Source organism: Leguminivora glycinivorella, chromosome 8, assembly GCF_023078275.1.
Source record: "Leguminivora glycinivorella isolate SPB_JAAS2020 chromosome 8, LegGlyc_1.1, whole genome shotgun sequence".
Taxonomy (NCBI): Eukaryota; Metazoa; Arthropoda; class Insecta; order Lepidoptera; family Tortricidae; genus Leguminivora; species Leguminivora glycinivorella.
The window spans coordinates 13,424,775-13,436,785 of NC_062978.1; the positions used below are offsets into that span (position 1 = coordinate 13,424,775).

Here is a 12,011-nt window from a genome sequence, read left to right on the forward strand (position 1 = left end):
ATCCTAATTAGCATTACACAATACAAACAAAGTAGCTTTAGTGAAGTCATATTATTTCGTCGTTCAGATTTTCGCAGATTGCACGTGCCAATACTTATACCCGAGCAAGCGGAAGATTCTACTATTGAACCGCGAGCGTAGTGAGTGGTTCAAAAAGTGGAATCTTGAGCGTTGCGAGGGTTTCAAGGCACATTGACCTTCGTACGACACGTTAAACATTGCCACCGAGTTTGAAACACAAAATTTTTCACCACCCCAACACGAACAAAATACTGACTATAAAACATCAAACTAAATCAAATCCATCGATTTCTTCAATATTTATGATTCAAAATCATCATTCATAGGTAAAATTCTATCAGCTATATTCTGTCAAACAAGTATGTCAGTAAATAAGAACTAAGAAAACTATAGGTATCCTTTTCTCTAGCACCCTAAAGAAAAGGATGCATATAGTTTTCTTTGTTCTTATTTACTGACAGACTTGGTTGACAGAGTATAGCTTAAGACATCAAGTTAAAATTTTTATGAAATTACTTTGCACTCTTGTGGATAAAATGCAGTTTTGCTATCTGTTTTCGAACAGAAAAGTAAGCCGTTACCCGTTAAGTGTGGTGAAAATATAATTTTCTTGTATGCCATTTAAACATTCTACGAAACAAAGTTATGCTTATTATACTTATACCAATTCATCGTTATAACAATTTACATTATGCGCATTAGCATTATACGAAATCTGTTATGCGAAATAATGATATGCGTATTAAACGTTATGCGTAATAAACGGTATGCCAATTCATATTAGGAGTATTCAGTTATGCGAATTAATATAGACCCCATTCAGAGCGCTAGCTCCTGACGCATATGACAGTTTACGATTTGACGGTTTCTCTCCGTTAGATAATCTAACGAAAAATAATCCGCTAAATTGAGAACGTTACGGTTCACCATAACTCGTCAGTTCATATTTAATCTCACTAGTAAGATTATAAACTTTCGGTTTTTTTTTCGAAAACTGAATATTAAATCACAAGAAATATACCAATTAAGCCACCACATAACAAGCAAAGTAACTGATAATTTTGTTTATTTGGCGAGTTCGACCATTTCCTTAAAAAATATATCGAATTTTGATAATAAAAGTTTAATGAGGTTTTTGATTGACATCTGTGATTGCAGTGTCAGTCACTCTATGGCCAAAGAACTATCTACTATAAAACCGACCAATCAGAGCGCTAGCTTCGTTCCGACGCCATGACAGTTTACAATTTGACGGTTTCGCTTCGTTAGATTATAATCTAACGTAAAAATAATCCGTCAAATTGTGAACTGTACGTTACGGTTCACAATATTTCGTTAGTTCATAATCTCGCTAGTGAAATTATAAACTAACGGTTTTTACAATTTTACGGTGACATATACATAATTTTGGCATTTTGTCTGTATTCACAGCTGTGTTGTTGACTGTACGTCGCTACCGGGACTAGCATACCTGACTGTTGACGTCGTCTGTCATGAATTCATAAATTTGTCGAACCTGTCAGCACAAACCATAAAGGGTAGGTAAACTAGGTAAGTAATAGCATAGAGGAATAAGTCAGCAATTCCCGTCAACTTTGTACAAAAATTAAGGGAAAAGTTAAATTTGTTTTTATTAATTCCTATTTTGTTACCAAGATTTTGCTGATGAATTTAGATTTTATTAAGTTTTATTTCGTCATTAAGGTTCTCTAGCATCTATATTTTCTTAATTATAACAATTATCCTGTATAATATATCTTACGAAAGTCGAATTATATTACTAAATGTTGGTAACAAAATAGGATCAATTAAAATTTGCTGACATGGCATTGTACAAAGATGACGGGAATTGCTGAAGTAAGGGAAGAGTTGTAACTCCATACATCAGTAAATGCGAGTTATTTGTAAGTGACATCTCGCGACAATAATCACGTCTCAAATAAATCGATACTAGGTGTCACAGTGTTTCGTCTCCCGAAAATTTAATATTAGAACAGTTTACAACATGTATTACAAGCAGAAGGAATTGAAAACAGAATACTGATAAATACTATTTTAATATTAGGTAAAAATTGGTGAGGTGACTTTTCGTTCGTCGCGACATCTGTTGACAAGCAGCTGCAGTACTGATAATTTACGCTATTTGACGCGTGATTGTCGCTAGATGTCACTTAATTATAGCTATACATAAAACTCGCATTTACTGATGTATATAAGTAGTTACAACTCTTCCGTTACTTATTTCTCTATGGTAACAGCGCATTATCTAAATAAAATATTTTCTTTGCCAGAATTAATCTGTTTGTTTCTAGGTTTAATTTAAGAAGTAGAGCTACCCAGATTTTTACTGCAGGGGTATCAAGGGGATTTTCGACGTAGGTGAAGTCAGAGGTTAATAGTTGTTTAGTTTAGGCGAGTCATTGGACGGGTGCTGTTTCATGGGCTCGAGTTTTATGTATTATTATAATGATGATGTAACTTCACTTTTGACAGTATTCATGTGGAACACTAAAATAGTACATTACGATACAAGTGCGTAAAAAAGGAAGTTCGAAACGAGTGGCGATAAATTAAAACACGACCGAAGGGAGTGTTTTAAATCGACACTCGTTTCGAATTTCCTTTTTTACGCACTTGTATCGTAATGTACTATTTTCTACTCGTTGACTTTAATCTGTCAATTAGGACACCACAGACTAAAGTATATGTGCCAACTTTTCAGTGTTGGATAGTCTTTGACACTTAGTCAACTATAATATTTCAGTACACTTCACTTTAGTTAACTGAAAAAAATTCAAAAATAGTACTTCACACATTTCCTAAAATAATTTGCAATACCTGGCAAGTTTTTCTGCATCTGAAACACATTTTTTTTAATCTATCGCGTTATCGACCAATCAGAAACGGTTATTACAAACAATGGGTTGCTAGGTAATTCGATGTTGATACAACGGTGAACGACGCTATTAACATTAATTTTAACTTGAATGATGATATTTTTCGTCCACTGATGATGAAAATGATGACTTATAGAAAAAGTATTGTATACAATAGTGATATAATTAAGCTTTTCACTCTCGTACCGTACTATTAGGCCACTCAGCAAGCTTCGTGGCCTAAACATGGTACTCGACTGAAAAGCTTTGTATTATATCACGATTGTATAAAATACTATGGTTCTTGTCTAAATTAATTTTATAATCATTCGTCTTAGAGATATTTTATATTTCTGAGGATTTATAATCAGTCGGATTTCGGTAGAACAGACGTGAGTAATTTTGTAGTCAATTATTTGCCCGTATGTGTGCGACTTTATGTGCGACCAACTACTACATACATTCTATGATACTGACACGTTAACAAATAAATTATAGAACACGTTTTAAAAATGCAAATTAAATTATTTCAAAGATACTTATTTGGTCCGGCAGTGCATTGCATGGGTACACAAGCATATTTGACGCTCACCCACGGAGATAATACCTTATAATAGAGGTATATGATTCGAACGCACGATCGGTCAATGCTGTTCTGGCCCCGTAGCCGAATGGCATTTCTCCGACGCCAAACGAAAGCGATACGCCGCTGGCTCTGTCGCTCAAATACGCAAGCTACTAGCGCTTCGTTTCGTGAGCGTTTCGTGAGCGATTGTGCCATTCGGCTAGCCACCCAGAGGTGGTAAAGTTAATACTGTTCAAACTAGTTTTTTTAAGTAAACGCACAGTCGTATCGCTTAAATTACAAAAATAATATTTAAGAACCTAAGTTTAGTGTTCCTACCTGAAAATGCTACATGTTAGCTAGAATACTTCAAGTAAAAATTTCCTAGAAAAAGTTCAAACAACGAAGGGAAAAACCCGTCAAAACATTTTGTCGTTGTTTCTATTTGAGAAGGGATACCGTTGAAGTGTCACACAGAGTAAATGGGGGTCTGTAAATCCGGGTCGTTGAGTACTCGAAAGTTTACGGGTACCGGATTTCAAGAAAATGGCGTGTCATATACAGCGTGCTACATCATTCTCAGTAGTGCCGTTTTACCCTCCTCTCGCGAGTTTGGAATCGGTTTTCGAACAAAATCGTTGAATAAATTTTGCTTTGATACAGTCTGTGGCGAAAAATTGTTAAATAAATTGTAGTACGGTAATTTTTAGAAAAGCGTGTCCATTATGTACCTAGACAGTATACATATGTACATATTTTATGTTTGCCTTCGTGGACTCATGTATACAAAAAGTTTTAACCCCGAATGTTGTTATTTCTTTCCCATTTCGGAACAATGTTGTTCCGGACCTTCAGTACGTGTGCACAGAGCCGACACAAACATACAGAGGCCCTTTTGATTAAATGTAAGGGGTACACCGAACGGATCCTGTCGTTGCCCGTGTCATGTGGGAAGTACCCGCCAGGACGTAAGGACTAAAATGAGAGTTGATATAATCTAATACGAACTAGGCTATTGGGTGAAAATAATGGAATAAATACTTGGCTAAGGAATAAAATACTGGAAGTTTGCCTAACAAAATGACTACCAGTTTTGTTTACTAGTAGATGGCTTCTTTCCCTGAGAAGATGAACCCCGAAAAAAGGCGATAACTAAGGCAGCTGCTTGAACGGCTCAAGAGAAGTGTACCTACACACAACTATTTTATTATTAACATAACATTATCAATAGTTATAGTTAAAATAACTCTTTAAGCGTACTAATGCATTGAGGCATAACTATTCAAAAGAGTGGGCTTAACCGAAGAGGGTAGGCTGGTACACGGTTGGCTGCCCCTAGTCAGCCGTGTACCGTCCTTCCCGGTATTTCGATGGCGTAAAGTTTCTTTTAGATTATCTTTATAATATGACTCTACTAAAACTCTTTAAACCTTGATTATGTATTAAAATATATATAATCTGAAAAATAATCAACCTTATAGCAGAATGAATTTACCCGAGTTTCAAGTTAAGCGACATACTTGTTCTAATTTAAATGCAGTTAGGAAGAAAATAAGTTAATGGCATTAATTCTTTTAAGTTCTTTTAAGAGCGTGATTGATCTAGGAATCGAGAACAAGGCCCCTTATAGCTATTTGACATAAGGACGAGTACCTATGAACTTGAAACGTACGAACGTGTCAGGCTATTTCAGTCAATCTCAGTACAACACGTACTGACACTGTTTGAACTAGCATGACAAAACGAACGTTTCCGGAAAAATACCAAGGAGAAGCTTTTCGCAATTATCCATCGTAATTATTTTTCTTGTTATAATGTAGACTATTAGGATTTATACAAATATTTTATAAAATGACATTTTTTTTTTTATACTACGTCGGTGGCAAACAAGTATACGGTCCGCCTGATGTAAAGCGGTCACCGTAACCTATGGACGCCTGCAACTCAAACAGTGTCACATGCGCGTTGCCACCCCATTAGAAACTTGTACACTCCCTTTTGCTGTGTTAAGTACACAGCAAAAAGGAGTGTACAAGTTCCAAGGAGGGTTCGGGTTGCCGACGACTCAAAGGACAATAGACGGAACAAGTTAGTTCCGTAAGTCCTCCCGTCATCAGCACACCGCACCCTCGTTGAGCTCTGGCAGCCTTACTCACCGGCAGGAACACAACACTATGAGTAGGGTCTAGTGCTATTTGGCTGCGGTCTTCTGTAAGGCGGAGGTACTTCCCCAGTTGGGCTCTGCTCTAGATTCGAGCGAGACGATATCCGCTGTGCTGTGCCCTACCACACAAAGCGGAATATCATTCGCTATGCCCTACCTCCTAGTAAAAACGTCAAATATTATTATGAATGTCAACTTTAATCAAATTTTAATATCAAATCATGAATTTAATTTTGGAACCACTATGAAAAACACTTCAGTTTGTAACACCCACGCTAAAATATGCAAAATTAAAATAGCAGAAAAGAATGTCTCTGGAATGTTCATGTTAAATTAAGTTTACAGAAGGAACCTACTTACAATTTTAGCTGAGGGAAAATCACGAGAATATTATTATGCTAATGTGCCGTAGGTAGCAAAAGGTCATTGATTCAAACGATGCTAACAAAATTTTCACCATGTTATTTTTGATCTTAATTTTTTTTTGTGGATAGAGATGAGTAGGGGTGAATAAATAATGAGTAATTTACTCGGTATTTATTCTTGAGTATTTACTCACTAGCCAGATCTCTATTTGCGGGTATTCAAACACGTTATATTGTATGGAAAAAGCAGTGCAGTGCCCCCAAAAGGTTACTTCCTAGAACAAAAAAATATAATTACACATATTCCGTGACTTTTACGCTATACTCAATTAGCGTAAAAGTCACGGAATGTACATGTTATAAAACGTCAAAAACTAATCAAATGGTAGATAATCGTTTGGCCTTTGGAAGATAAATATTTCTTGTGAAAAAGTATAATATTAGAGATTAAGTAGAACTTTAAAAGTCGTTTGACTTTTAAAGTTCTAGCAGGGGCGGCTCACTCCGCGATTCTATCGCCGCGCTACAAGTACATGCTGGCGGCCGCGAGTTCGCGGCCTAAACAGGGATTGCGCGCATTCTCGCGGAACGCACATTCGCACTTTTTTTTGTTACTTTACGTCGCGAGTATTTTTTTAAGTTTTATATGCGATGTCAGCGTGTGAATGGCTAATAATGCTTAGTTAAATAGACATCATGAATAAAATAGGACATTCTTACACAGATCTGCTATTGATTAAGTCCACGGAAAAGTTCAATAAGGCTTGTGATGTTGGCACTTAAACAAAAATATACTGTATACAATACCTAGAAAGAACCCAAGAGTGGAATATGATAGTATAACATTTTATTTGAGTACGTATTAATTCATTTTAATAAATAGACAACCCTATCGTCCGACGCTGCGCACGTGCGGCTCGTTTCTTTGTTAGAATTTTGTAGGCATTTAAAAGGCGGCATTTCGTGAACATCAAAGCAGTGGGCCTTCTGTACTTGTACTATTATATATTCTGTGGTTCTAGTATATAAAGTACGTACTAGCATATAAAAAGGTGTGTTGGAAACAATATGCCTGTATTTTCAGTAGGGTCTATTCATGTGTAGTAATTTTACGTTATCTTTGCATTTTCAGCCTTTTGTCATTCAGTGACCTAATTTGAATGATCCAAGATATGAGATGGTTGAGGCCGGCACGGTGCTTTGTTTTATACATGTACTATAATAGCGACCCGCGCCGGCTTCGTTCGGTATACAAACGTAAAAATATTCTTTTGTCGCTTACATATCCAATCCATATCGTGTCTACAATACAATACAAATTCACTTTATTGCACAACCTCAGAAATGTACATTTGAACACACATAACAATAACATGTCTATTTCATATAATATTTAAAATTTCGAATCGTGCCTTTAGTTCAAGCAAGGTAAGACATGGAGGGACAATAAATTAAATACTTCATAATTATTCAATAATAATGTTTTGTAGTTCGAATTATTATGAAAATTTAATAATTTTATTTTGTCTATTCCTCATTAAAGTAAATGGTAGCTGTCATGCGGAACGACAAAAATTAGGCAGGAAACGTAAACTTGTCAACAAGATTTTGCCATCTACTTTGTCAAAAACTGTTAGTAAGTGTTTGTGTGTAAGATTATTCAACCTAAATAGTAAATATTTAAATAAAAAAGCTATTAAATTCTTTTGCAAAAACCATATTCTCAAAAATATATTAATTATTGAACGAATTATCTTGAAAAATACAAAACTTTTAAGTATTATGCCTATAGATGTATTTTCTGGACTAGCTGCCTGTGAGTATATAAAGGTTATTCATAAGTTACGCCAGTGGCGGCTGGTGAAAATTTCTGCTAGGTAACACCGAAGCAAAAATAAACCTACCTTCAACTTTACTACAATTTTAGGCAAGCCGGTGGGAATCGGCTTGTATGGAACAGCCGAGCCGCTGCTGCAGTGGCCAACTGGTATTTTTTTCTCTTATAGTCAAACCATTTCAAAATTAAGTAGATCTGTTATAATACAGAACTGTGTATTAACATAGTACCTACAAAAGTTTGTAAATTCTCATTTAGCTCAACTCAATCCCCCACGAACACAAGCTTACCAGTAATTGCAAAAATTAATTAGCCTTTCTTGTTTCAGATTTGGACGAAATCGCGGCACACTAGGATGGAACACATATTAAAGTTCGGCGACTTCTTAAAATACCAACGTTTATTGTAAATAAATTCATAGATAGGTAGATAATATACAAAATGTATAGTGTAAAGTCTATTGGGAGAACTTTGATTACTTTCCTCCTGCTGTTTGTGTCTACGCCTACGGCCACACAAAACACCGTCCTTACAGGTAAGGTTATACAGGTATTTAGAATATTCCATTTTAGCAAATGTGTGCAAAATTTAGCTTAAGGCTCTTTATGCTACTAGTAGTTGAGCGAAAATAAAACTTATGGGAAACATTCAACATATGGGACAGAGGTATTATAAATTTAAATACAATCATCTTTTTATTATGAAAATAACATCACAAATTTACTTTTTGGGTTAAGAAACTGGTAGGTAAATGCTTAAAATAACACGATATTATTCCTGAGTCATGGATGTTTTCTATGTATATAAGTATGTATGATATATTTATCTACTTAAGTATGTATATGGTCGCTTAGCACCCATAGTACAAGCTTTGCTAAGTTTGGGGCTAAGTTGATCTGTGTAAGATGTCCCCACCAATATATTTATATATTAAAGTAATATTTGTGTATGTAGGTACATTGAAAAAAGCTCAATAAAAAATGTGTGTCACTTGAAGTTTTTAAACAAAATCGTCTAGAAGAATGTGGAAATGTCAACAATAAAAATGTAACATTTACGTCCCAATTCAGACTATTCTTCCAAGATACCACTGCGATACGATACTGATCTGTCAATATTAAAAGTGATGTCCACAATGATTATAAGGGATATTACCAGGTTGATGATGAAAACTATTACTCGTAACACTTTTACTTTATTCGTTAATTACAAACATAATAACAACCAATTTTACAATAAATATTTCAAGACTTCTTCACTGCAACTCGTCTGTACTCGAATTGCCCCCCGTCACTGCATGTCCGCCATTTTTATAACAATCCAAGATGGCGGAAACCAGTGACTAGTATGAGTCAATTGATATTCTTTAATACTTTCATCATAAATAACAGTAAGATAAATCAAAATATGAGGCATTAATAAATAATTACTCTTACATGATACATTAACGAATTTTCCTTAAAATACTTAATCCTACATACTCGTTGTTATCTTTCGACAGCTTAGTTAAAACGACACTAATTTATCTGAAACACCTCATGAAACACCACTATTTATGTTGAAAACCACAACGTTAACCTCCCCACGAAATACCTTGAACCCGCTCCTTTGCAACTATTTTATCAACTGCCTAAATAAACCGGTGAGGCAGCACTCGATCCGTCTTCAAGCCACGGGCTTATTATCTAAGTACCTAATATCTCAGCGGTACCCTTGTACTATTCATACATAACTCTTATGTGACCATAACAAAGGGAGGACAGATAAAAGCATGTCTGGAATTCAAAATGAACTGAATAAAGCATATTATTTGAGTTGGCCCGAGGACCGGCCGAGTTTTATTAATGCTTGTCAGTTAATACTTTTGCTTTATGACAATGTTTGTTGGGTGATTACAAATAAGTATGATGTTTGTAAAGTTTATACAGAAAAAAATAGGAGATGAATTAAAAGAGTTAGCTATTTTCATACCGGTGAAGGCTCTAAAGAGAAAATAGAAGAGAAAGATCTCACTTTACTTCCAATATAAAAATATCGACAGCCAACCCCGGCGAAGTCAAAGAAAAACAAACAAAGGCATAGATAGCCATTTCACCATTTTCTCGAAGCCGTTCACGATGCCAGTTCAGACTTAGGTACCTATTTATATCAAAATAGTATAATTTTGCTATCTTGATCGCATGCATTTTTTATTAGAGCCAGCGAAACTCACCGGCTAATACTGACAAATTCTCATTATTTTGACATTAAAATTTAAAAGCGAATAGGCCCCAATGGGCACTTTATTATACAAAGTCAACCTTTTCTGGCGTAAAAGTGTTTTCAGTTTTATGTGAAGTGGCGATCTGAAAAAAATAATCATTTATTCAGCAAATAGGCCACAGGGACACTTTAACACGTCATATAAGTACCTACATATTTACACAAGATTTAAAATTGAATTGATATTACAATTGATAGGTAATACTAATTCTACTACTACAATTAATTCTCCTATTATAGTTGATAATACTAATCTTACTACAATGAGTTAGAGATGTATGAGGTCTCTAAATGTCGAATTACAACTATAAGTAAAAAGTACACTTATGGTTCGGGCATACTGTGTTTTTTTTTAAATTAAATCCAAATACTTAAAAAGAAATGCGGATTGATACCTTAGGGTAAGGTGCTTTGCGCACACTAGCGTCCCACACCCCCACCTGACGCAACCCCCCCTCTTACCCTAAAATATGTCCCAAAATTCAGTTTTTGTAAATTTTTGGGGAAAGTAAACATTTTAGAGAAAAGTTGTCAATGAAAGAAATAATTCTCATGAAATTCCCAATAAGAAATGTCATAATAATAATAATTATGATGTCAAAAAATATTATTTTTTGACATCATGCACTATTTTCATGATATCTTTATATATCAACGGCAAAGTCCTGAGTGACTAACTGATTTAAATCAAGGCACAACCCAAACCGCTAGTGCTAGAGAATCCAAATTTGGCACGTAGGTTACTTATAAGATCTACGAACCCGCTAAGGAAGGATTATTCAAAACTCATCCCCTAGGGGGGTGAAATGGGTGTACAAAATTCGTTTGAGGATATCTTTATTTTAATAATATGAGCTTGAAACTTCGTATTAAGACTATAAAGGTAATATTTAAATGGAAAGAAACTATATTCAGTGTTTTTAAGTTTTTTTTCAAGCTACAGGCTTGAATCTCGGTAAAAAGATACTTCAGAAGGGCAAAAACTAGTAGCCTGATAAACTTTGACAAAATTCAAAAATTAAACCACTGATAAACATATTACTATTTCATTAAGTACTGAGTTTTATCGGACTTCAACAAGCTAATGAACGAATGGTAAGTGTCACAAAAAATGCATATAACCTTTTTTGTCTAAAATTTAATAGGAATTAATTCTTTCATACACACTTTTTTCTAACTCTGATACTTTTCTCAAAGATGAAGAAAAACCGTAAACCGGGACCTATTTCGTGGTAAAAGGGGGTGTTGCGTCAGGGAGACGGTAGAGGACGCTAGTGTGCGCAAAGCACCATACCCTAAGGTACCATACTACATTAAAGTTTAGCTGGATTTTTTTTAATTTCCCATAGATTCGAATACAACTTGACCGAATATAAAATGTATACTTAATCTTATTCTCCTTAGAGATGTATAGGGTCTCCAAGATCTTCACACACATGTCAAGACCACCTACGACCCTCTCCACTTCTAACTTCTTAGGATATTTCATTATAATCAATAATTTATAGAGATACTTTTATAATCTTAAATTAATTGAATATGTACGGGTAATGCTCTTTAATTTTGCCACTAGCACATTAATATTCTATACATATTTGGGCCGCATTTCCTCGTGCACATTATGCAATGCAAACAGTGGAAAATCTATTTAAGTGCCTAACGGCATAAGAAATAAGCACTTTACCTGTTCTAAGTCTACCTACGTACTAATAAAAAATTACATTATTTATTTATTTATTTATTGAGAAAGTAACAAACGGTCACATAAATACAATGTGTTACATACCAACAAGTGGGTTTCTTTTAAAGGAACGTAATCTTACATAGTTATTTAACTTAACCATGCCCTTAATTTAATTAATAATTTAATAAAAATACAACAAAGGAACAAATCAAATTATTTTATTGAATATTTTTTGAT

General features: G+C 34.7%; 1 protein-coding gene across 1 annotated transcript in view; it reads left to right on the plus strand.

Annotated features, from left to right (window-relative positions):
• LOC125228555 (hemicentin-1-like) overlaps window positions 1-12,011 on the plus strand; it is a 183,735-nt gene that overhangs the window by 14,337 nt on the left and 157,387 nt on the right. The window contains exon 2 of the mRNA XM_048133164.1: window positions 8,157-8,363. Within this exon, the coding sequence (XP_047989121.1) occupies window positions 8,270-8,363 (94 nt within the window). The 5' untranslated portion in view covers window positions 8,157-8,269. The remainder of the gene's footprint in view (window positions 1-8,156; window positions 8,364-12,011) is intronic.